The 27019-nt window shown below is 36.1% G+C and overlaps 1 protein-coding gene across 1 annotated transcript in view; it reads right to left on the bottom strand.

The window, feature by feature from the left end:
- LOC149067581 (endoplasmic reticulum transmembrane helix translocase) overlaps positions 1-23988 on the bottom strand; it is a 121279-nt gene extending 97291 nt beyond the window's left edge. Inside the window, exon 1 of the mRNA XM_089252424.1 lies at positions 23390-23988. Within this exon, the coding sequence (XP_089108550.1) occupies positions 23390-23653 (264 nt within the window). The 5' untranslated portion in view covers positions 23654-23988. The remainder of the gene's footprint in view (positions 1-23389) is intronic.
- Between the last annotated feature and the right edge of the window lie 3031 nt (positions 23989-27019).

Here is a 27019-nt window from a genome sequence, read left to right as displayed (position 1 = left end):
TGAATTCCGAAAAATAACTCCATAATGAATGAAAATTTAGAGCTAACGAAAAGTGAAAATCTTGGAAAGAACAATATTTAATAAAAACTCAGAAAGATAATTCAGGAATTAATTAAAGAAATAATTGATAATACATGTAAATAACGTTGATATTAAACATTTTTCATAAGAGAATGCGAACTCTAGCAACATGACGGTTTGTTTTTTAAAAAACCCCAACCGAATACGAAGAATCGTGCACGCGGGACACGGAAATCTGCAGCTCAACAGCAGCGCCAACGAGTGCGCAAATACACACATTTAGCGTAGTGCTACCTCATGTCTCAATTTGCGCTGTCCCTCTGATTTCCGTTGGTCGCAAAACAGCGTGCTGCCCTGCTTCGTGTCGCAAATGCTGCACGCAGCTCAACTTCCCCAAAAATGTCAATGTAATTGCCAGAACTTAGAGCCACAGTTTTGTTTGATAAATTCAAGACCCTTATTTCTCTCTTCTTTTGTGACATCAATTCCTATATTAGAAATTAACACTAATGAGCTTAGAATAAATGCAGCAAAGTGTGCATCTATCAATATGATTGTTCATATCTATTTTTATATGCTGAAGAAAAGACCTTTTGATTGTTTGACGCTTCTTTTATCTTCAATTGCAGCTTTTTCCATGATAGTTAGGAATACCTATTCAGCTACGGAGCAGTTGTTTTGTACAAAATCAATAGTTTTCGCTATTGATTTCAGAATCGCAATCATGTCCTTGATATTTCTCTTTTTAAACCAATATTTACGATTTTATTGGAGATGTCACTATCTATTTGAGATCTGTGGTCTTCACAGACTTTGGTAACAACTGACCAATTTTAACATAGGATTCAAGAGAATGACAATAAGTATTCTATTGTGCTTCTACACGAAGTATCAATGCACTTCCACCTTCTGTATGATACCATGCTTTTGAGAGATAATTGTAAAAATATTTAAATATACTGTAACATGCTTTGTTACAACAGTTTTAACTAAATCTTTCGCTAGGAGGTTTAAAATGTGGGCACTGCACTCATATGTAAATCCCGAAAAGCCAAGCTCTTCATCCAGAGCCTTTCTTGAGGAAACCATACTTGCAGTTATTGTCTGTAACAAAACTTGATAATTTACATTTGAAGTTTTCTTCTGTTGATTTCACTGAACCAAAAACTAAATTTGTTAAATAATTTTCCAGTATGTGATGAGCCAGATGTGTCAATAGTATCAACATGGATGACTTTACTGTTTGATAAAACACACACAAAATTGGTCCATTATGGATATTCATACATCCAGCAATTGCCATGCACACTGTCTGATTTTCTAAGTCAGCTTTACATCCCATGACTTCATCATTACAAATCTTGAGCAACCATTTGTCAGCTAAATTGGTACGACTATAGCATCTCTGATATTTAATATATATATTTTAATACTATAAATATTTAAAAATATAATAAAATAATTCAATAAAAATTTAAATCACTTCTTAAAGCTACATAATTTTATTTGATTAAAACAGATATTTTTTCATATCTGAAATAAATTGATTTAAATCAGTGATTTTTAAAAAAAAAATCAGTTGATTTAAATCACTACAACCCTGATAGAAATGACAAAAGATTGAGTGAAGAACAAAAGGAGATGGCAAGGGAGTGGCTCCTACGTGCCATGCCAAATGCTTTTTTACTCCCGGTTGCTTATGGAGCAAAAGAGAAGAACCATTTCCAAAACGTTTCCTTAAGACAAAAGATGTAAAAGCTGAAGTTTGGTGGAAAGCCTTAAATAATAAGGAAATCAGGTCTGACTTTGTGCATCTTATGGTGAAACTGCATTCTATTCCTTGCAGTTCTTCATCGATAGAGCAAATTTTCTCAAATTTCTCATTCACAATAAACTAAGAAATGGACTTGGTGTGCAGAAAGCTGCAAAGCTTGTGTTTTGTTACAGGACGTTAAGAGGACATGAAGATCTAGATTGACAGACTGTCACATTACATTTTTTGTGATGATTATTTTATTTTGCATTAAAAATCAATGTATCCTTATGTTTTCTATCTTGTAATAAATTTTATGCCATTATCAAAATAATTGAAGGAAAATTATTGAACTTATTTTGATTTGATCTTCACAAAAATATCCATCATTCATTAGCAAATTGAAATGTATAAAATTGAGCTCTGTTTTCAGTCAGAAATTCTACAACCACAGAAATTTTGGTTTATTGTGATAAAAATGTATTTAATGTGTTTAAATTCTTTTTCACTTTTTTTTATTACCGCTAAGAGCTTGCAAGATTACTTTTTTAAGGATTAGTGATAAACAGGTGAAATAAAAGTGAAGAATAAAGTCAATAATTTTTTTAAATAATGGCAGAAACAGCAATTTTTTCCTTCTATAGGAGGAAAAAGCATGGATTTTTCCTAAGGCGGTAAAAACCATGCCAACCCTGCAGGCATTTCCAGCTTTGTTAGGCAGTTGCAATGAATTATGTAGTCAATGCATTTTAATCTACAAGGTGTTTCAAAAAGAATCACCCGATTTAAAAAAAAAATCATAACTACTCAGCTTTTAATCAGTTTTGATAGAATAATGTTTAGGTAGAAAGAAGGAAATTGAGTTTCACGCAGTTCCCCACACATAGTGCTAATGCAAGTAGTGTTGACAGTGGAGTTGCTGGATGGGATAGGCTCAAACACGTGATCACATATTCCGCGGCGAGAGTTCTGGAATGGTTTCTCGAAAAAACTCACGATTTGCATGGTTTGACGAGGAATGCTTGGGGGCCCTCAAAGATCCCAATCGTGCGTTAAAAATTATGTGCACTTCTAACTTGAGTGAGGCTGTCATCGAATTTAATTCACAAAGAAACCTGGCAAAAAAGATCTGCCGGCAAAAAAAAATGGATTGTTTGGATAGGATCTTGAATGGCACAGCTGTACTGTCTGATATTAGACTTTTTTGGAAATTTATTGATAGTTTCAGATTCAGAGAGAATAATGCTGTGCCTTTTAACTTAAACTGGATAAGTTACTTTTCTGCACTCTTTTGCAGACCTGGCGAGGATCTTGGATATAGAATATTTAACTCGTGTCAGGTTTGGAGTGATTATATCTTGCATAGGGAGATTTCGGAGTCCGAGATTATAGATACCCTAGATTCATTACGTAAGGGAAAATCTCCTGGAATCGATGGTGTCCCGGGTGAATTTTATAAAACCCTTTGTTTATTACCAAATTTGTTGTCTTTATTTAATGCATACTTCAACGGTTGTCCAGTTGATCCCAACTGGAAAATGAACCTGGTCTTCCCCCTTATAATATAAAAAAGGGCTCAAAATCTGAACCATCCAATTATCATCCCCTTTCTTTGCTCTCATCTTGCTCTAAGAGCTATGCTTTTATTTTATATAAACGTTTAACAGAGTGGCTCTAGGAACAGAATATTGTCTCAGACTTTCAGACTGGCTTTATACAGGGTTACTCGACTTTACTTACTTCTCTCTACTTACTTTTATTTTATATAAATGTTAACAGAGTGGCTCCAGGAACAGAATATTGTCTCTGACTTTCAGACTGGCTTTACACAGGGTTACTTGATAATATCTTCACCCTGGATACCGTGATCCAAAAAGTTTTAAGTAGAAAACACCGAAAAGTATTCACATTTTTTGTCCATTTCAGATCGGCTTTTGATACCATGAATAGAGATCTTCTATGGAAAAAATTGTTTTCAATTGGAGTAAGCTACAAATTTGTTGGTACAATATACACCCTATATGATGGAGTCTATGGTAAAGTTATCACTGATAGAGGTCTGTCTGGGCCATTTCACATAGATACTGGCGTAAAACAAGGATGCATACTAAGCCCAATACTTTTTAGTATTTTTATTAATGATTTTATTCAGAATATAGCTAACTCTGAAATTTCCGGGATTAAAATTCTTGATAAACAGATAAAAATTTTGGCTTACGCAGATGATCTAGTCCTGATTTCTGACTCAATGATTAGCCTGCAGAGACAAATTAAATTACTGGAAAACTTTCTAGGGATTAACAAAATGTCTGTTAATCTCTAAGTCAAAAATTGTTGTTTTCCGTAATGGTTACAAATACAACGCCACAACAGGTAAAATGCCCAACGAGGTGGCTGATAAAAAGATGCCCATAAAAATATGGATGTCATATGTATCAAAAATACAGCAACCCAATTAAAAATGCAATTAACACAAATTATAACTGGTTTTAAACTTTCAAAAAAATATGAATGGTTTTTGGTAACAGAGATTGACATCGTTATTGAATATGTTTATCTAGGCATAAGATTCTTCTATAACAGTTTTTTCATTCAACATATCGAAAAAACAATAAACTGCCCGTGCTCGAATAGATAGACTGTGTAGCTCACAATCTTTCGGGCATTTCATGAGACAGAGATAAACTCAAATTTTTCGAAGCTGGTGTACTTTCTTCAGCCTTGTTCGCATCTGAAGTATGGAATTTTGAGGGTGTCAATCCAGATTTATTGTTTCTTAGATTCATCAAAAAATGTTATTTGCTACCTCGTTCTGCCCCTTCATACACTATTTACTTTAAATTTGGTCGCCTGCCCTTCATTTTACTATCCTAAAACGAACATTAAAATGGTTAGATAGGGTTCTTGGGTTGCCCGAAACAAGATTGTTAAAAACGTGTGTTAGATTTTGCATTGACTCAAAAATATAGGCTAGGGAGGTCATTTTTTTTACTTTTTTGAAAAAACTACTGGGAATAATTCCCCAATCACTGACCTTTAATTTCTTCTGCTCCGTCAATAATTGCAGAATCCTCCTTAATGCTGGGAATCATTTTTTATGAATATCTATCTTAACCGAATACATAACTCTGATTTCTAAACTTTTTATAAAAATCTTGACTTATATTTCCTCCCGGAAGAATATTTGAATGGTAACTAGTTTCATTTACATCAAAAATAAGCTGCATGCACGTTGTAACTCCATAAAGGGAATCTATAGATTCCGCCTTACCTGCCTATTCTGCAACCAAGAATGTGCCCCTGATTTTTTCATGTTTTTTGTTCATGTAAAGCACTAGAAGGAATCAGATATTCACTGTCAGTTACAATTCTTCTCATTGTTTGATCTGGTTAAATTCTTGATGATAGATACTGTTTTAGTGAATGATTTTTTATACCTCTTAAAATGTTATTGCAAGGAAAATTTGATTTGTTTCTGAGCTGCTGTTGTTTTTTTTTTCTTTTTTGTATTGCATTGTGACATTTCTGTGTAACTCCTAGTGATCTAATTTGATGATTCTGTACACCACCTATTTGCCGTTCTTTCTGCTGCTTGATTGTAATATAAGGGCTCCGGCCTATAATAATCTCTTAATATATATATATATATATATAGTGCTAATGCTATTCCTTCGGGCCGCCACTTCAGTGTTTGCCAAGATTGGCTTTTCCCAATGATGGATCGGCTGTATGGGACCTAACAACAGTGCCATCTTAATGCATGGGCCCACCCGGGCACGGCCCGGGGGCCTCACAAAAATGAGATCCAGTTGAAATTTTTTCTAGGATTTACCAGGTAGGGACTCCGAAAAACCACTTGGCCCGGGGGCCCATGATACTCTTAAGACAGCCCTGCCTAACAATTCAGTTAAACACGTCACTGGCCTCCAAGATAGCTGGACCTCACAGCGTGAGATTTTTTCTTATGGGGGTTTATAAAAGACTATGCTTATATGCCTCCCCTTCCAGCTACATTAGTCGCACTGAAGATACACATAACAGCAGCTGTGGAAGCAGTGAATACAAACATGCTCACAAAAGTTTGGGACGAATGACTACCGCATCCCAAGTTGGACATATTGAGCACCTTTAATTTGGTTTGTAAAAAAACTTTATAATTAGCCATGTAATATAAAAAATTAATCTTAAGTATGTTCAATATTTTTCGTATAACATAGGCATTTCAAATCGGTTAATTCTTTTTGAAACACCCTGTATTTTAATTTTTACAGTCCTTAATATTTTGTTTCCTGGTGCTGCCTTGTCCCTCGCACCCACCCAAGTTTGGTCCTAAAATGTAAATTGGCCATGATTCCATGAGTGAAGAAAGGTAAACAGTGACTTATCTTTTTTTTTATCCTACCGACCAAAAGCGTGAAAAATTATATAATTGACTGATCTTCAATTTTTAAGTAGTGACCGCATTAACTTTATGAGTATCATCGATAGTGCAAAGACAAATTTGACCCTAAATCTAATGGGATGTCTTAACGGGGGGGGGGGGGGGGAAGAAAAACTTTATTTTTTTGTTTCAAATCTATTTGATTTCAGCGATGACCTCGTTCGTCAACCTACTTTTGCAGTAGTGGCAAGAATCTGGTGCTGGACCCTTTAAAATTATACGAGGGAGGCAAAGTTCATGTTTGCCCAGCTGAAAGACTACCTAGTTGTGGCCCTGAGTTAATAATTGGTTCTCTAGCCCAACAGCCTCCCCCTCAACCTTTAAATGCCTCTGGGTACACTTAAAATTTTTTCGCTGGACAGCGGGCACTAAAATCCAAACTTATTGTTGAATGGCTTTCTCAAATGTTTTTTTATGACCATGAAATAATAGTTTGATATTCATTATCGGGTGCAATGTAAACCTGGCATGCACCAGGGTAGGGGTCTTCAACATTTTACACTCGACGGCCACATAAAAAATTTGTTGCATTCTGCGGGTCAGTCATTAATGGCGTGGGGAGCAGCCCCCTAAAGATGATCACAAATGAAATATATTTCAAAATATTTTTAAAAATGTAAACTTTCAATTCAATTAATTTTAATAAATATTAATTTTGAATGATTTAAAAAAACATTGCAAATTATAGCGCCAAAAATGCCTTTTTTGCTATATTAATATTTCTACGAAGGTTTTAACAACTGGATGTTGTTATTGATCCTACGTACGCTCAGATACAACAAATTAAAATGTGACGCATACGACAAACAGGCGTGCCAACTTTTGGAATCCGGAGATTCTCCCGAGCGGGTAGTCCCCCCCCCCACCCTCATAGACTCTATCAAAATTTAATCAATTAAGAAAAAGTTACATTTCCCCCCCCCCCCACAAAGCCGGTTCTGCATTGCCCCCAAGCAGAATATAATTCCATGCAGAATAAAGAAGTCACATCCACATACTGTTAATAAAACATAATTGTCTCCTTTTGTGGATGCTATCAGTGATTGATTGATAATCTTGGATATATGTAGTCTTAATAGCTTTAAATTTTACCTTTATATAGCTTAAACCTTAAAACTCTGTATTTCCTTTCTGAAGACACATTTAATCGGAAGAAACAATTTAAAAACTTGTGTTTACCGCACGACTGTTAATAAAATACAATAACGATTATACAATAATTTCGACAACCAAAAGCTTCCCCCTGATAAATGATTGCCATTAAACGCTATGTAAGCAAAGACTACGGTCACCAAGCTTATTTTTACGGCTGCTCAATCGGAATGACCACGGCTGTCCTCTATGGGTGTTTTCCCTAACGACGACAGCAGTCATTGACGTCACGACAACGTGAAAGCTTGCTTAAAGTCTAATTTTCTGCCAAAATCCGGAGAAATTTTAACAAATCCGGAGAGCGGGAAGAAGGATGAAAAATCCAGAGCATCTTTCTCCCGCATAAATCTGGAGAGTTGGCAGGTCTGGACATATTTCATGATTTCATTATGTAGCATTTTTGTTTTAAAAAATTGAACTGAATTCGGGCAGGACCAATTATTTTAGTTATTCAGGTACATGTTGAATTAATTAGGTACCAAATTAAAAACAAAGTCTTTGGTTACTTACATTAGGAATGTGAGTGGATGTAATTCCTAAATTAATGTGAAACTTAACATTGTTTTTGCTTGATGAAAGCTTCAACGTTAGGTAAAATTTGTGTTGTTGCTATTCGTAAAGTAACTACAAATGCCGATCAGTCCGATGTGTTCTAGTTTGATTTTGTATTCTTCATTCGACAAAACAACTGTTCACATATGTAAGGCTGTCAAATATACAAGACATGAACAATACATGTTTGCGTATTTCTGGATACTTTTCTTCAGACACATACTTAAAATAAAAATCAATTAATGAAGGAATTTCAAAAAACTTGCATTTAACTGCAGAGTCACATTGCAAATTCTAATTGTAGCTCTAACAAGCGTGCAACCGTTGGTACGCACATATTAACGGTTGCGTGTTCGATTTCCTCTCAAACCTTGCAGAGATTTTTTTCCCTCCCTTCCATCTTTGCTATCATTTATTGATTCACTAAAAATGTTTATTTTTTTTCTGATTTAATAAAATGCAGTTCAGGTGCATCAAGATGACAATAATAACAGCTCCCGAAGCTGGGCCCTACTATCATTTATTTATTCACTAAAAAATGCTTTTGTTTTTTGTTAATGAACTTCGAAATTCAGTTTCGCCAAAAGCTCTGCCCCTCGTAACATTTTGCTATCTTTCTTGCTTGTAGTAACCAATTGCTACTGTGCCAATCCCTCATGTTACTAAGAATGTAGGGATTGTAATTACGCCCCCCTGGTCTACTCTGTTGTGATGCTTGAGTTTTTGGAACATGCAAATGAGCGGACAAGAAAGCCTAATTTATTTTTTTAATTAAAAATTCAAATGATTGATAAAAATTCTATTTTGAAGCAAATGTACATAATTCAATTTTTGATGTAAATCTCAAATACTTTTCCAAAAAAGTCTTTTTTAGCACTTTTTCATACTGGGAGAACAAGATTTTGAAGTTTTACTACAAACGATTTTTGAAATTATTAGATACCATCCAGAGGCAGATTAAGGTCAGTTGAGGCCCCGGGCACAGCAAAAAATATTGGACCCCTTAAAAAAGAGGGGGGGGAATACAAAAAACTACATGTTTACCATATTTTTCAATAAATAGAAAATATTAAATATTATTAATAGCATAATAATATTATTTAATAATATAATATTATTTAATAATATAATATTATTTAATAATATTATTTAATAATATAATATTATTTAATAATATTAATATCATAATAATCACAAAGTTTTTAACATATGTGAAAGTATAATTGCAATTAATACGTATAATAGGACTAACAATCAAACATTTGAACATAAAAAAAATCGTAGGATTTTTTTTACTTGGAATTAAAATTGTAAATGTGAAGTTATTTAAATACATTTTTTCCTACTTTTCATTTAGCAAACTCATTAACTATCTCATCACAATCAATAATTTCAAGAAAATCACTCTCTATGTGTAAAATAGCCATATTATTTAGTCTTTCCTCTGACATTGAATTTCTTAGAAAATTTTTTACTCTTTTTAGACAAGAGAATAAGAGTTCCCCTGATGCGTTTGAAATTGGCGTGGTTAACAAAATTTCCAAAATAATTTTCACATTTGGAAAAGTTGCTTTCATATCCAACGCTATTTTTTATACATTATTGTTTGATCGCTTGTCCTCTTCATCTAAAAAGATTAAAAACTGTTCCAACTCATCTTTAAAATTACTTGAATCAATGTCATCTTCATACATTTCTATTAAATTATCAATACATTTTTTTCTTTTCTTCTACACACAATGTAAACACGAAAAAAAACTGTAAAATTACTTAACATTTTCATAGATTTTTCTGCGTCTGTTCAGTTCTGCTATTAAATGATTGCGTATTACGTAGAGTACATTATGCAAAAAACCTTCCTTTGGATTTTCTGTACATGTTCGCTTGCGATCATTTTAACGAAAAATAAGGGGCTCAAACGAACAAAAAGGAAGCTGTGGTTATCAAACGTTCGAGAACCACTTGATATTGTATAAATGGAGTTAATTGTTGCCTCAAATAGAAGCAGGATTCTTCTCAGCACTTTGAAGTCTTGCCTTGGTAACTTAATAAGCTACAAAAGGACTAGCCACTGCCAAAATCTTATAAGAATACTATCCCATATCTGTAGGCCTCAGTCCTGTGCTGTTTTAAGAACATGATAGGCCCCCGGGCCAAGTGATTTCAGTGAGGACCTACCTGACAAATTCTCAAAAATTCAACTGCTTCTCATTTTTCTGAGGCGCCTCTTCTCTTTAGATGCCCGGGTGGGCCCATGCCCTAAGACGGCACTGCCTCAGTCACAAAACAAGTAGACAAGTTTTCCTCAAAACATTCTGGTTAGACGACTGAAACATATATAAGTCACTGGATCCCCATTCAATACAGAATTTCATTTATTGTAAAACACTTTTACCCCCAAGCAAAAAAAAGACACTGCCTGGACACAATCAAAAAAGGGAGAGGATGTAAACTATACAAAAACACAAGTCGTAGGCACCCAAGGCCGTACAAACTGCTAGACACCTTATATAGATATAGATAGAGCAAGACAACAGACAGAACAAGAAGTATAAGTGTGAAAAAGAATTATTTTTTGTTAATTTTTTACGGAACCAATCAACATACTACATAACCCTGTGAGCAACCCTGGCTCCGACTCTACTCCAGACAGGACCTTGATAAAACATAAAGGTCTGGATATCTCCCACCCATCCCCATCGGCAAAACAGGGAATCCTTGAGAAAGGCAAAAATTGAGAGAGAGGAGGTGAGCTCAACAGCAATGTCTCCTATATCGACGCTTAATCGATTGTTTTGCCAATGGAGGCTCTGGCAAGATTCAAGATGCATAAGAATGGTCGTCGTCCAACGACGGGAGGAAAAACGGGCAGCTTCCCCTTACAATTTTTTTTAGTTTCCCAAGAACGAAAAACCACTGCTTGGTGTCATTAGAAAAAAGTGTAAAATTGGGGATTCGTGGGGGCCCCTAGAACTCGGGGCCCTGGGCGCCGTTAAATCCGCCATTGATACCATCTAAAACAAATTAAGAAATACTGTATGACAGAGAATTAACTGAAGAACTAGAAAACACTTATGTGTGTAAATATATATACACACACAATTACTACCAAAAATGCTCTGAAATTTTAGGGGGGAGTAGGCCTACACTTTTTTTGGGAATTACCCTTATGCTTCATATAAACAGTGAAGCATAAGAAATCTTTTCTTATTATTTATTCAAAAATACAAACTACAGCCAAAGGCCAGTTACAGTTTGCATGTAGGAATACAAGATAAAGATAAAAACTTATGCATATACAAAATAAAAATTTAAAGATATACATCATCACTATTACTGCATCTTAGAAATCATAGAGACAATGGAGAATTTTTCAACATTAGAACGATATGGAGGAACATAAAAAAAGATTACGGCATCTTAGATTGATTCGTGGGCAATAAAAAGTAATAAGGTTTAGAATATCAGGTGAGTCAATATCAAAGTGAAGAAAAAAATCTAGTAAGGGCCTTGAGACAGCGAGTTTCAAGTGAATCATAACTGAACGATGAGCGAAGTATTTTGTTTGGTAAGTAATGACTGATGTTTCTTAAAATACACAGTGTAAAAACCTGTTTTGAACACTTTCAATTTTAAACATATTAAATAAGCAATGTGGATTCCAAATTATGCTACAGCATGTATTCCAAAACAGATCGAACATAGGAATTGAAATGTAACAAGATAGTTTCAACATTATGAAAAAGCTTACTATTACGAATTACAAAACCAAGATTTCTGGATGCTTCAGACACGATATAATTAATATGTTAAATCATCAACACATAAAAATGAATAAAATTATCAGTTGTGTGCTTTACTTTTGACTACTGAGTGCATACATGGATATTAAATAGTTCAGTTCAGAGTTGAGGTTTCACTCAGGATTGAAGTATTTTTATTCATGCTGTATGAACATGAAATAAATTTATCAAAACATTTATTTTGCAAAATTTTTTGTGACTGCCCCAGTTCATTAAAAGCAACCCCCCCCCTTTAGGAACCACTAAGATCAGGGCCGCAACTACATGCCTAATCAGCCGGAGCAAGCAGGCACTTTAATGCCCCCCCCCCTGTAATGTTGAAGGGTGAATTTGGCACCCCCTCTGGGGTACCCAGGGCATCTGACCACCTGCCTCCCTCTAGTTGCGGCCCTATAACTAAGCTAGATCATTAACTGCATCTATATAAATGCCATTTTTTTACATTTTGGGAGGGGAATAATCAGCCTTAAAAATGGTGATGCTGTGCTCTGCATTTTCAAACGAAGTTCAGTAATTACAAACCATAACTACAATAATCTTTGCCCCAAACACCTATTTCAAAGCATCACTGATTCAAAGCACATGAGCTGTTGCAAAATGATATAATATACATGGACAAATAAATTAATGCTTTGAAATAGAACTTTTCTCATGTACCTCAATTTCTTTTCTATACTCAATACGTTGATGATTGGTTTGTCCTTCTTGACCATAACATAAACGTTGATCACACAGTGGATAGGCCTATGCTCAATTCCATTGACCCTGTTTCCAAATCACTATAGAGGAAGAAAACAATAGTAAACTTGCTTTCTTAGACGCATTGGTTTTTATCTCAAACATTGTTTTATAACCACTTCATTAAAAAAAATCGTTTGCACACAGTCCCACCATTAAAATTTATCAAATACTTCTGCATAAAAATATGTGGCATACAATAAATACATCTGCATCACGAGTTGTTAACATGCTCTTCCTGAAATTGCTTGCAGATGAACTGAATCATCTCAAAGCTGCAGCTGCTGATTGATGCTACCATAGCTCCTTGATTGATGCTATAAACAGCAAACTAATCAGAAATATATCTTCCATAAAAAAGCCAAACCCCAAACATTCTGCCCTTTCATTTAAACATCAGCCAATGCATTGCAAAAATCCTCTATAAATATTACTTTCCCTGGAATTTTCATCCCATGAACAAAATCAACTTCTCTCAAATTAAAGATTTTAGCAATCAACCTCAACAACTGGGATATCAAGTGAGCTAGAGTAGCGAAACTCGCTCGAGCCAATGTTCTATTTCGAAGCACTAGGCTGAAGTACTGCGCTCGAAGGTTTACAGACCCAAATGCAAACCTAACCATGCACACAGTGACATGGCAATCAGTTTTCAGCCTTGTTGGTAATGAAGGAATTTCTTTTCCTTTATGGTTTGAAAGTTCACCCCCTTCAGACGGTGGTAAACGCATCAATGGTATCACAGCACCTCTGCACATAATTTCTTCAACAGAAACATGGGTAAAATATACAGTGGTACTTTGGATTGCGAGCATAGTTCACTATAGAAGATGCTCCTGCTCCAAATCACTCCTATATGAAAGAGAACTTACCCATAAAAAAGAATGGAAAATCGTATGACTCATTCCACAACTGTCTCCCCCTCAAAGCAGAATGTTTTGTTTTGTTCTGCAACGAGCCCTTGGCAGACTAGAAATGTTCTGTGGCAAAAATTACTGTAATGTCTCTACACTTTTCTTAAAATTCTTCAAGATTGTTATGCAGTAGCACTGATCGTTTTGGGAATTATGTCACAGATTTCGGCATATTCTGCTTTAGGGTGTCTCCTTGATGCCAGCCAGGATTATTTTTAAAGATCAAATACAAATTGATTTAGCTTATTGTTTTTTTACTTATATTACATTGAAAGCTTGAGTTTTTTTTTGGAATGAAGGGAGCAGAGCATTTTGACATCCTTGTTCAGACTAGCACTCAAGAGATTACTAGTCTTTCATGGGCTTCTGCTGTGAATGTCACTTATATTGGCAGTGGCATCTTGACAAATGGGCCTAAAAAAAGTTCTTAAACTATTGTAAGTTTTCATTGATGTGCAATTACAATGTATTTTTTAAATTTGGTCTTTCATGGGAAATAAAAAAAAGACAAAATACCCAAGCCCAACACCCAAACTCTCTAAGATGGCTTCACTCTCAAAGAAAGATCCTTCACACTTAACTGTGGTAACATGATTCTAGACAGACAACACGAATTCACAAAGCTTCCGACTAGTCCTTATCCAGGTATCTGTGATATACATATTGCCATAAGCGGAGATTGACTTAAAGGTTGATGGTGGAAATGCATGATGTCAATATATACAGGGTGGTAACTATAGACTGCCCAATAATTACGCAATTCCTTGTAAAAAACTGATAAGGAAAAGTGTTTTTCATTTTTGGATCAGACAAATATTAAGTGAGTTATGAGGTTTTGAAATTTTGTGACGTGTCATTTTTCTAACGGTTAGTTATGTGCCAAACTCTGAATGAAAGTACATTTCTCCGCCAGCAGCAAGTTGTTCCTTTTTGAAAATAAACTGAAATATTCAATCCCATTAGAAGTCAAGTTCTGCCTTCTTTTTCCTTCACGATTGGCATTTTTTTCTCTCCATGTAGTGTGATATTATAACCTTGTTATTATGTATAACTTAAGTATTTGCTTTGTCTCCTATGTTGGCAAATTTATCACCAGATTTGTCAAGTGTTAGCCAAATGAGATCTGTTTGAAATTTTTTTAGCCAAATCAACACTTTTTGCCAAAATGTGACAATTCAAATTTTTTGAGGGAAGGTGTATAGGCCTACTGTGCGTATATGTTTACTGCTCGATTGTTATTTTACATTGTTTTAATTTACATGTTGATCAATAAAACGGCAATATTTCTTTGGATTGTTTTGTACTTTTATCAAAACTGTTACATGTAAAAGGCTTCAATGAAGGATGCAAAAATGGTAGCTTGACGAATGTGTAACTGGTGTGAAAACAGTAAAATAATAACGATTCAATTGGAAACTTCTAATCAAACTGATTATGGTTATGAATTGACCTATTCAAAATAATTTTTGATTTCGGATTTTTTCTACCGATTACACTATTCAACACTGATTTTGTTCTCAAAGATATTTCAGTGATTTTATGGTGCTTTTGGGACACTGAATCTTTCGAATCTGATATTCATTTTATCAGATCAGCTCTAGTTTTTGAGTTAAAATGAAAGTTGAATTTAATACCATATGCCAGGCGTGGATCTATGGGGGTTATCACACCAATCGCCCTCCAAGCAAAATGAGATAATTCATGAAATTTTGAAACTTTTATATGACAATATTGCATACGATCAATCCATTAAAAATTACCTGTATCAATATTTTTTATTAAATAGCAAATTCAAGAAAACTTTGACTAAAAAATAGGAAAAACCAGTAAATTTTTTCAAAAAGTTAGGCACCACAGAAAAAACAAAAAATATCGGGGCAATTCTGGAAAATACAGGCCAAAATAAAGGGTGTACGGCCACCTTATTCAAAAAAATAGTTTTGAAGAATAACTTCATACATCTCAAAAATTTTTATAAGGGTAGTTCAGCACACAATATCTTTTATACTGAATGCCATCATATTAGAAACTATAACCAAAACAATAAAATAAAATGGACTCCGTACTTTCTGGAGAATTAAACAAAATGACTAACGCCTATCTATAACCTTTGCAAAGCTGGCGTTATGAGGTGCAAAGAACATATTCTGATTGACTTGTAAAAAAAGTTCTTTCCTGAAAAGTGTAAGGAAAAAAATTCTTTTTTTTTTCCTGTGTGATGGTTAATATATTTTTAGAATTTCCAAAAATGCCAAGTTGTACGATTGGTGAATTTCACAGGATTTTGAAGTGATGTCATCAATTTTTAAAACGTTATAACTCATTAATTATGGGTCAGATCAAAAACTGAAAACACTTTTCCATATTAGCTTTTCACAAGGAATCACGTGTGTAATTATTGGGCGGTAGATAGTTACCACCCTGTATATACAAGTTATATATATATATATACTATAATTTTTTTTTTTTTCACATTATTCATACCCCATCAGTAATTTATTCCAAGACAAAGTAAATCAAAAAAGACATAAGTTGAGGGTAAAGATTTACAATGGTTTTGCCCCGCCATCTGGAGGAGCCAGGAGATAAATTTGCAGATTCGTTTAGATTATTAGTTCATTATTTTCTACCTATTTGGCTTTTTTATATGTGATATCAAAAGCCCTCAAGCTATGCTCAAAATGTGTTGAATTGAAAAAAATTCCTTTTTAGAATGAGATGAGACAAATGTGAGGCAACATAAGTCGGGATATTTCTGTATGTATACAGTAATATTATTGTATGTATACAGTAATATTATTGTATGTATACAGTAATATTATTGTATGTATACAGTAATATTATTGTATGTATACAGTAATATGATATGTAAATGTACACATATAGTTGATGTTTGAGAAGGGGGGATTGTTTCTACATGGCCACCATCACATATCTCTGACCATTATTCATGTTGCGAGATGTCACCTATTCACCAAGACAAACTTTGTCCAAAATTTTTGCTCATATAACGAGACATCACTCGTCATTCATCTAATCTAATTTTGTCCAAAATTTTTGCTTGTCCAATGAAACACTTGTAATTCAAAATTTTAATATGCACCGATATTCGGTGCAAGGCAGAATAGGAAGTGATGCCACTTCTGGGCGTCCATTCTGAGACTGCGCATGCATTAGTGACAAGTGGATGTTCAAAAATTGATAAATTAAATTAGGACTCAAGGTAGCAGATCAGTTGGTAAAGTGTGGGACTGGCAATCCAAAGGTTGTTAGTTTGAATCCTGTTCTTATAAAGCTAGTTTTTTTCCCTCCTCTCTTACTTTCAGTTCGCCATACATAACTTCCACATCCTCTTGTATAGGCCTCGGCCAAACAATATTGAATAAAAATAAATAAATCTCTAATTTTCTCTCTTACACCTACAATTTTTTGGATGATTAAAGATTTATTTCTCTTTGTTTTTCACTTATATTTTTAAACCTTTTAAGTATCCAGTCATACCCTGAGGGTCATCTTGGCACGAGATGTTATGATAATTGATTAATTTCAAATTACTTATGTTTGGGGGTGATAGGTCATGATGTGCTTACTGCATGGGGTGGAGTATCAATAACTAAAGTGCACCCCCGTGTGAGTAATCATGACAAAATAAAAGTGAAATCACATTGTGCTCACAATGCAATAATTATTTGTGTTTTCAAAAGATCCCCAAGGCTTCGATCAGGGGCAACTAAGGCTTACCTGCCGCCCAGATGACAATTGCAGGAGGCTGACAGCCTAAAGTTCATTCTCGGTAACTTCGGCCCTCATGTAAACAAATTGCTGTACCAATTTTTAATATCACTCTTCATCCTTTATCTCTACTGGCAGGGGCTGGTCGAGCTTACCTGCCACCCAGGTGCGAATCCTCATATGCTACCCCTACAGGGCTTTGGTCAAGAGGACCTCTAGATGAACCTGATTTTTTTTAAGGAGATTGTTTACTGAGAAAAATGGCAGTGACCATACATCCCGCTTTTTAAGTATATTTTTCTGTTTTTTGTGTGATCCAGAATTGTTTTACCTGTCTTAATAATGCTACATAACAGGTAATTTAATCCTTAAAACCGCACTTAGTTTGGATAGCCATCATCACTAATCCTGTGAAGATGTGTAACAAGACATTGACGTATGCAAAAGGGGGGGGGGTTGGGATTATAATCCCCCTCCTCTTGAGCTAAATTAGTGTTATTTTGCAGGAAAAAATGTAACCCCCCCCCCCCCAAGAAAATTCTGCATATGCCTATTTAACAAGGTTATTTTTTTATTACGAAATTTATTTCAAATATGTTTCTGGTACTCCAGGGACCTCCACACCAACTGTTGGCCCTGCTCTGTCCCCATAGGGGATAGAAGCTGGTTTGTCTCAGGAGATGTGGGCCATGGTAGAAAAGGTACTCCAGGGACCGGACAAGTGAGAAGCAGAATTTTTCCTTTGCTTCCAGACCATTCTGGAAAAAATACTAGGTGAAGGGAACCAAAATGCACACTTGACCCTTTTTATAGAATAGGCCTACAAGACGGCTCTTGGGCGATGCAAACTATTATGGCCGCATGTGGCGCCACTCGAGAAGGGTGCTAAGTTCACGGTGAATGGGTGAAGAAAGTTTCACTGGCTAAAGAAAAATTATTTCTGTTCGTTCTGCAGAGGGGCTAAATCCGAGATGAAAGGGCAAAAAAAAGTTTTTTTGCTAGGAATTGTTGGGATAAGTTATTAGATGGGGCATGGCTCCAGCCAGGGGATCCTGGACTCCTTTTTTTTTCACACTATAAATTAACTGTAGAAGGGTCGTCCATATAAAATCTGGCTTGGGGCCCGCAAAAGATTCCAATCTAGGTCCCCTGATGCAGGATGTAGGGGCTATGGGGAGATGCAGACAGGAGGTGCAAAAATTCGAGATCACAAATAGAGATTTTGTCTCGAGCCATCCCTGATAGCTTTCATTCTTGTTTTTGGTGTATTATGGTCTTAGGTTCTGTCTATTTATTCCCTCAAGTTTTCTCAACATCTCCGTTGTCAAGGTATAGCTCAAAAGCGTGATGCAGTATATGAATTTTCACTGTGTGAAATTTTTAAAAATTTTGGAGTCTTAAATAAAGTTTTACGCTGCCGCCCAGGTGCACAGCAACCCTTGCACCGTCGCTTAAGCTGCCCGTCTATTAGTTGTGAGTTTACCCACCCCCTTCAATAAGTGTTAAGGAACATGTGAAATTGTTTCCTCAAACGTAAGATTGTAAACTAGTTATAAAAAATTTTCCAAGATAAAATTTCTTTTCAGTTTTCAAAATTTCATTGAAGTAAAAACAGTTAATAATACTAATTAAAATAGAACAGTATATACATAAAGAGGTATATAAACTGAACAGCCAAAAACACTGGTACAGGCATGCGCATGCAAATAAAGAGATATGGAACCAATCAGAGTACAGCGCTGCGGTCGGCAACGCCTATATAACACAACAAGTGTCTGGCATAGTTGTTAGATCGGTTACTGCTGCTACAATGAGAGGTTATTGAAATTTAAGTGAGTTTGAACATGGTGTTATAGTCGGCACACGAGAGATGGGACATAGCATCTCCGAGGTAGCGAAATTTGGGTTTTCACGTACGACCATTTCACGAGTGTACCGTGAATATCGGGAATCCGGTAAAAAATTAAATCTACGACATCGCTGTTCTCTCGCTGGGATCCTACAGGGTTGCTGCACCAATACTGCCTCGGAAATGACGCCAAGCAGCGGGAAAAAAATTTGCGTCCGAGACTTAGCATGGAAACCTAACAGAATTTTCCGAGTAAAAAAAAGTAAGAAAGATTCAATTGAAGAAAAAAAAAAAATTAAAAGAATTATAATAAATGAATCACGTTTTAAAATTGTTTGAGAGAGTGTAATCTCTCGAGTGGGAAATGCAGTTTTTACACACACACAATTACTATACAAAATTCAATAAACACTTCTAAGCAATGTTTTTTATTGCCTTTGAATTTAAAAAATTTTAGCAAAAATTCTGAAATATATACACAAGTAGAAAAAAACTGCTCGGTTCCTAATTAAAAGGGAGGGGAGAGGATAACAGGGCCGTCATTTCAACTTTTTCCGGGGGGGGGGGACAAAGACATGTACTCAATGTATGTGTGTATATATATATATAAACTGAAGAGCCAAAAAAACTGGTACAGGCATGCGTATGCAAATAAAGAGATATGGAACCAATCAGAGTACAGCGCTGCGGTCGGCAACGCCTATATAACACAACAGGTGTCTGGCATAGTTGTTAGATCGGTTACTGCTGCTACAATGGCAGGTTATCGAGATTTAAGTGAGTTTGAACGTGGTGTTATAGTCGGCGCACGAGAGATGGGACAAAGCATCTCCGAGGTAGCGATGAAATTTGGATTTTCAAGTATGACCATTTCATGAGTGTACTGTGAATATCAGGAATCCGGTAAAAAATTAAATCTACGACATCGCTGCGGCCGGAAAAAGATCATGCAAGAACGGGACTGACGAGAATCATTAAACGTGACAGACGTGCAACCCTTCCGCAAATTGCTGCAGATTTCAATGCTGGGCCATCAACAAGTGTCAGCGTGCGAACCATTCAACGAAACATCATCGATATGGGCTTTCGGAGCCGAAGGCACACTCGTGTATGACTGCACGACACAAAGCTTTTACGCCTCGCCTGGGCCCGACAACAGCGACATTGGACTTACTGCTGTGTTGCCATTTTTAAAATTTTTCTTGCAGGTCTGTGTATTTAAATATTTCTTAATTTTCCTTGGACTGCAGCAGTTCCAATTTGATGATGGAGTCATCCAGTACTTCGTTTCTTTACTTCAACTTCTTGTTGAAATTCTAAGACAATTTAAATTTTTTACCCGAGCGTATGTTGTGAGCCATGACCCCAGAATCCAGCAGGGGTCCCAGGCCAGATTTTCTCAAGGGCCACTCCATAGTGGGATTTATAGTGTCTATCACAACGAGGCTAACTGAATAAAAAATGAACAGTGCACTTTCGAATCAGGTTTTCAAAACTTTACCATTATGTCCTTGTGGTAATACTCAGAATTTTTCCTTCACACCTTTGATGAAGCTAACGTCAATGCCTCCCAACAAAAGTTGCTAAAACAGAACTGCGAGAGACATATATGATACCGGGTGTTTCACGAAGGACCCTTAACTTTGAAAATAACTCGGAAACTGTGATAGATAGAAGCATGAAACTAGTGGTATATTTATTAAAAAACCGTAAGAATCGAATATAAACCTCAAAATTTTAGTTACAATAAACAATGCGGCAATGCACAACAAATGCGGTGCCAATTGATGGCACCGCAGGTGACATTATCATAAGTAGGCTGCACATAGTGGGTAATGCAAACAGCCCTTGTTGCATTCACATCAAAAGTGATTCCAGATGTGCACCTATCACATAACACACATATCGCTAACGAAGAATGAAATTATCAGTGACTCTTTGTAGTGTGTCACTGGAAATCGACAAAAAACTTGACAAATAGCCTCTTCCAGCTCGTCGAGTGTTAAAGGATTGTTGTGGTAAACAATGTCCTTCAGTGTGCCCCACAGAAAGTAGTCGCAGGGAGTGAGGTCGAGTGAACATAGAGGCCAGTCCAAACCTTTTCCCTTAACTGTCGAACAGTTCAATGCAATAACTATCATCGAAGTATTCATCCAGAGTCAAAAACGGCTTGTGTGCGGTGTGGGCGAGTCCCATCTTGCATGAACCACGGCGTGCCTGGTCGATCTTCCAACGCTTGTTGAGTGGCGACAAATTGTTTCAAAAGCGCAAACCAGAACCATCAATCATATTCAGCATCTCGTTAGCAAAATCCTTGCATTGTCGTTCAGCTCAAACTGGTATGGCGTGACGGCATTGAATCTTGTACAGACATAGGCGCATGAAGAATTTTCTCAGGGGTTTCAATTTTTTTGTTAAAACCCCAAACTCCTCTCTGCATACGCCAATGTGTACGGAAACATGTGTAATGTCTTCCGCAGGATTCTGTATGTGCTGGATGGAGTGATTCTGGATTCAGCTACAAGTCTGCAGACAGATTTATTCGGATGATGCTCAATAACTGTAGAAAGTGTCGTTGCATTTTCAGATGTAACAACAGAGTGGGTGGGACCCACATTTCCGACTAACGCATCGGCCATGTTACCTGTCAAAATTTTTTGAATAGCTCACAAATTGTTTTCCCATCTGGACCTTCTGCAAATTGACCGTCTATACCCGCCCTGAAAACATAGCAACAAAAATGCTTTGACCTATCTTAAATTTTTTTTTTTATCTTCCAGATAACTTTGAAATAATACTAAATAATAATATTATCAATAAAGGGTAAACGATAAACTATATTTTTGGCACGGTTGTATTATAGGAGAGGTAAAATGTTCTTCAACCAATCATTTTGAGTATCAAACACGATTCTGTTTACATTAGGACCAAAGTTAAAAGGAACAGAGAATAGGTGACACTGGTCAAATCTGATTTTTTTCAAGTACAAAACCACACATCATTGTTTATCGAATAAAATACCCATGACCATATGTCCAGAATCTAAAGAAACTGTCCCCCATTTTGTTTCAGGATTGATTTACCATTATTAATTGCCCCAGATATCTTGATCCACATTACAGCTCTTACTGATAAGCCATCATTACCATAGACCCCACAACCTGCAGCAGGGTCTCTAGGCTGAGACCTTAGGCATGCCTTTCTATAGTGAATAGCATGAAAAAAAAGATGAGAATCTTCCCAGGCTAGAGTCCTGTCAGCCCCAAAATTGTGAGTTTCATGATCATTGCTAAAATTATCACATAAACAGGAAATTTAACGAGGTGACTTTTATCGAGAGATTTATTTCAAATTGGTTTGTGGTGATCCAGAGCCTGACAAATAAGACAAATGTGTTTCCCTTTGACTGTTCCAGTAAAAACTACAGAGAGGAGGCGGCGGCACCAAATTGCACTAGAAAAAAAAGAAAAAGAGTACATTCTTGTTCATAGTATTACGATCCGAAGTCCTGTCTGTTCCATTAAGTGTTTTAAATATTTTCATCATCAAAGCATGGCTCAAAAACATTGTCATGTCATGTGTATTTTTACTATAAGAAATGTTTAAAAATTTTTGCTGAACAATGCTAAAATGGACATTAAATTAAAAAATACAGCAGAGAAGAACAGGATTTTCACACTTTTATTAGTTTTTAAGAATTTTTTGTTTAACAACTTGGTCGAGAAAAGGGTCTGACTTCTTGTAGAATTTTCCAAAACTAAATAATCTTACAAAATAACATATCATACAAAAATCATGATTTTTTCCACCAACTTCGAATAATCCAAAAGAATCGGAAAAAGTTTGAATTAAACAAGAAATGTTCACATTAAATTTGATAGAAAACTCAAGGGTAGTTTGAAAAGTTTGAATTATAGAAAATTCGAATTAACTGAGTTCTACTGTATAAATCGACTCTCTACCTAGTTCAAAAAGATAACTCGAAATTCTATGTTTTGACATATCTGCATTTTAAAGATTCACTTAGTGTGAACTGAATGGGAATCAACTCAGATTCAGTTACAATAAAGGAGCGTATAGTAGGGAGTTGTTACCGTTAGTAGTTATGTATTTCATGGCATGTAAGTTAGCCATTTTGAACTAGGCCGTCTAAATGCGTTGTGGATCTGGTGCTCGCTGTGGAAAGACTTTGAATGAGAAACGCGCTCGGTCGATTTGCAACTTGAGAGAAGTTGGGAACCACAGAAAACCAACTTCAGTAAACCGTGTTCACATGTCAAGTAATACTTATCCACGAGACCAAATGCTCGATCACATTTTTAAGGACGGGGTACTTCCTGCAATGGCACAATGTGGACACCATCTATTGGTGGTCCAATGTGACTTTAATCAATATTGATAATAATGACCTTCTTTTTGATAAGAACAACTTACCTTGCTGCACGAGAACCAACATCGAACATGTACAGACCAATGACAAAACAGGCATACTAGGATTTGCACAATCCCTATTACCGCAAGGGCTATCATACCCGCTTCAAAGTAGTCGAAGGGGCTATAAATGCATAACCAAACGTACGACCATATCAAATAAAACAATATGAAGGGTCCTATATACCCATGAAATAATAGTGGTCTAGAATTGTATAGCGTTACACTTTCAATTAATTCGTCCGCATCACATAATTTCCTAGCCATTTTATTATGAAAAATAAAATAAATGAAAAGAAAAATTAGTTTTACTTTGAAGTTAATTTACATGTACTATTATGCGGTTGACAAACCGATTTGAACATGAAATATATTATTACATTAACAGCAAATAGAAATGTAAAGGTTAGTTTGTAGTTACGCGTATTTAACACGAAAAGTATGGCTGGCAATGTGATGCGATCGAATTTTAAGTACGCCACTTAATATATTTAAAGGGTCGGAAAAACTACTCCAATGAATCCCAATTCTAGGACATCAGCGGCAAAACAACATATGTGAGGAGCTGATGTTGATGATGATGATCATGTAGGTCTAATTTTATCTAGATTTAGGAAATGAAATTTAAAAATTTCATTTTCATCGCAATAAAACTAAAAGAAAATGGTTTTTTTACTAACAATATCTTTAACGAAAACAGAACTAAAAATAAAAATTTCAATTAATAACTACTGTGAGTGTAACTCAGTCTTTTCACATCATACGTGAAGGAATCTGATTGGACGCAATCTCGGTGGTTTAACTGAGGTGTAATGTTTTTCACCCATTGATTGGATTCTTTCCATTACTCTTTGTGATTACTGATTACGATATCACGGTCATTTTTTGTTGCTGGGTCTTATTAGATCGAAATTTTTACATTGTAGACAAGCGGTTCTCTACCTTTTTTTGACACTCGGAGAACTTTTTAGCATACAATTTCTATGGCGGGGTCCCATAGCCTTAATTTATTTATCAAATATACTGATTTATTTTTCCTCCAGCAGCTGCGGAGCCCGGGTTTAGAACCGCTGGCAGTTCCATAACGGACACTTTCTGGAATTATATCGATGGTCCCCCCTCAATGCGTTTTAATATTCATTAACAGACTCCTCACTCCTCATTCTCGGTCGTGCCTCATTAATGGACAAAATTTTAGGTTCAATGGGTGTTCGTTATCGAGAGGTTTCACTGTAATCCATTCCGAACGACTGGACAGAAACAAATATATCTGTCAGCCGGGCTGAGCATGCATTTTGGCACCCCGTGTGGAGCAGTTGTATAGGGAATTCGGAACCCCCCCCCCCAGTCCAGCTCACCAGACCCGCCTGTTTCCCCCTCAAGTTGCGTCCCTGTGTGGGTAGCAGTAGTAGGTAGGGCCTCCAAAAAATGGCTCGGGGATCCATGATGTTCTTAAGTCAGCCACCTCGTTGGGCAATTTGCCTGTTGTGGCGTTGTATTTGTATTTGAAAATAGAAAATGTTGAGAACCCCCTTCCCCGCCTTGTTACCAGGGTCGTCTTAAGAGCATCATGAGCCTCTAGGCCAAGTGATTTTTCTGAGGCCCCACCTGGTTAATTCTATAAATTTTCAACCAGATCTCATTTTTGTAGGGGTCTTCTCTCTTGAGGCCCCCGGGTCGTGCCTGGGTGGGCCCATGCGTTAAGACGGCACTGCTTGTTACTGCCCCTTACCCACGGGTGCCGTGGCATCCTGTTTGGGAATCAATTTCACCACATTATAACTGTTTAAATAAGTTCACGCGTGTTTGCATGGTGCAAGAAATCCACGAGGGTGCATTGCTCTAAATTAGGTAAGGCCGCGTTCAAAATAATAATAAACAAATACTGTATGAGACAATAATTTTTGGGAATCAATTTCACCACATTATAACTGTTTAAATAAGTTCACGCGTGTTTGCATGGTGCAAGAAATCCACGAGGGTGCATTGCTCTAAATTAGGTAAGGCCGCGTTCAAAATAATAATAAACAAATACTGTATGAGACAATAATTTTTTTTTTTTCAATTCAATCAAATTATTAAACACTTTTAAATGTTGTATATCTAATGTTTTTCTTTCCTTGCATGTTATTTTTCTCGTATAAAGATGCGTTCCTGATCATTTCCCTCAAGGTTTCTAAAATTTCTCTCTCGTGGAAGGGAATGCCTGCTTCCATTGACTTAACATTGCATACATGAGTTGGGAAAAAAACTCATCAAAAATCAAATAAATTTTTTAAAAATTAAAAAAAAATATCTTGCCAATAAGCGGTTTTTTTTTGTTGCATTAACTCAAAAACAAAATCATGAGGTTTTGAGCATGAACATTGTGTGCGAAAAAATTCATTAATAACCAGCAATTTTACATTATGCTCATAGGCGGAGATAAACTTGGAAGTCTGGGGGGGGGGCAAGATGATGATGATGTCGATTCATCTATACATATATGCATTAGATCTGTCGACTTCACCTTTGATGCTGAGGGGGAGTGCCCCCCCCCCCGTATCTCCGCCCATGGTTATGCTCCGGTTCGAGTGGGTCACATGATAAATCGGGTGACCTCAAAACGAGTTTCATTCTGAAGAGCGGCCTTACTAATGGCTAACCTTATGTATTCTATAAACTTTGAAAATTCAAAATCGTTCCGACTAGGTATTGTTTCCCGGGTTTTTCTCAATGCCGAGAAATTCCCGGGTTTCAGTTACCGTAAACTTATGAGCAATTCAAGTAAATTTAAAGGCATTTAATAACAGATAAACCCCACAACTTTAAAATTCGATAATTTTATAAGGGTGTTCTTTGTTCCCACCTAAAATTGCCACCCCCCCCCCCTAAATTTTGCCACCAGGAACAGTTGCCACTCTCGCCCCCTATAGTTACGACCCTGAGGGGAGGGGTGAATTTATCTCGTGGATTACCAAATACAAATACAACGCCACAACAAGCAAAATGCTCAACGAGGTGGCTGAGAAAAAGATGCCCATAACAAATATGGATGAAGTAGCGCTGAGTAGACTACTAATTTATTTAAAAAATTCTTTGGTGTAGAGCTTATCAAAGTTTAATAAAATGACCTGCTGATCCATAGGATGGAGAATAGGAGTCATATTTGGTGATAGGAGCTTTACTCTGATAAAGTTTAATTATTCAATCAACTCTTCTGTCAAATGAGAAGAAGTTGACATGTGGCCCCACAGCTCTCTGTGGGATGCCTATTCTCCTAAATGACTTTTGATCTTCAAAAGAAACTTGATAAAAAAATTGAATTTTTCATTTTCTACTTTTATTGATTAAAACTATGAATGAGGGGGAAAAAAAATCTCCATTTATATATGGGCTTCTTGCAATTTCACAGTGATTGGGTTTGTACTAGTCCTTTAAGAGAGAAGATGAAAATAGAAAGTGAAAGGTTTTCATTTTTATATATATATATATACAGGGTGATTATAAAAAAACTATCCCGACATATGGGCCCCTAACTATCATACCATTCACAGAAACTGAATGAAATTTTGGCATAAGGTATTTTGATGTATGCGCTCAAGAATGATATGGAAAACAACAGTGTCACTCTAACAGTTACGGTTACAGTGA

Source organism: Pholcus phalangioides, unplaced genomic scaffold (genome assembly GCF_987345545.1).
Source record: "Pholcus phalangioides strain wild (caught in Gottingen) unplaced genomic scaffold, Ppha-v1.0 ptg000029l_1, whole genome shotgun sequence".
NCBI lineage: Eukaryota > Metazoa > Arthropoda > Arachnida > Araneae > Pholcidae > Pholcus > Pholcus phalangioides.
Note: the sequence above shows the minus strand (reverse complement) of the source record. Positions and strands in the feature narration are given on the sequence as shown.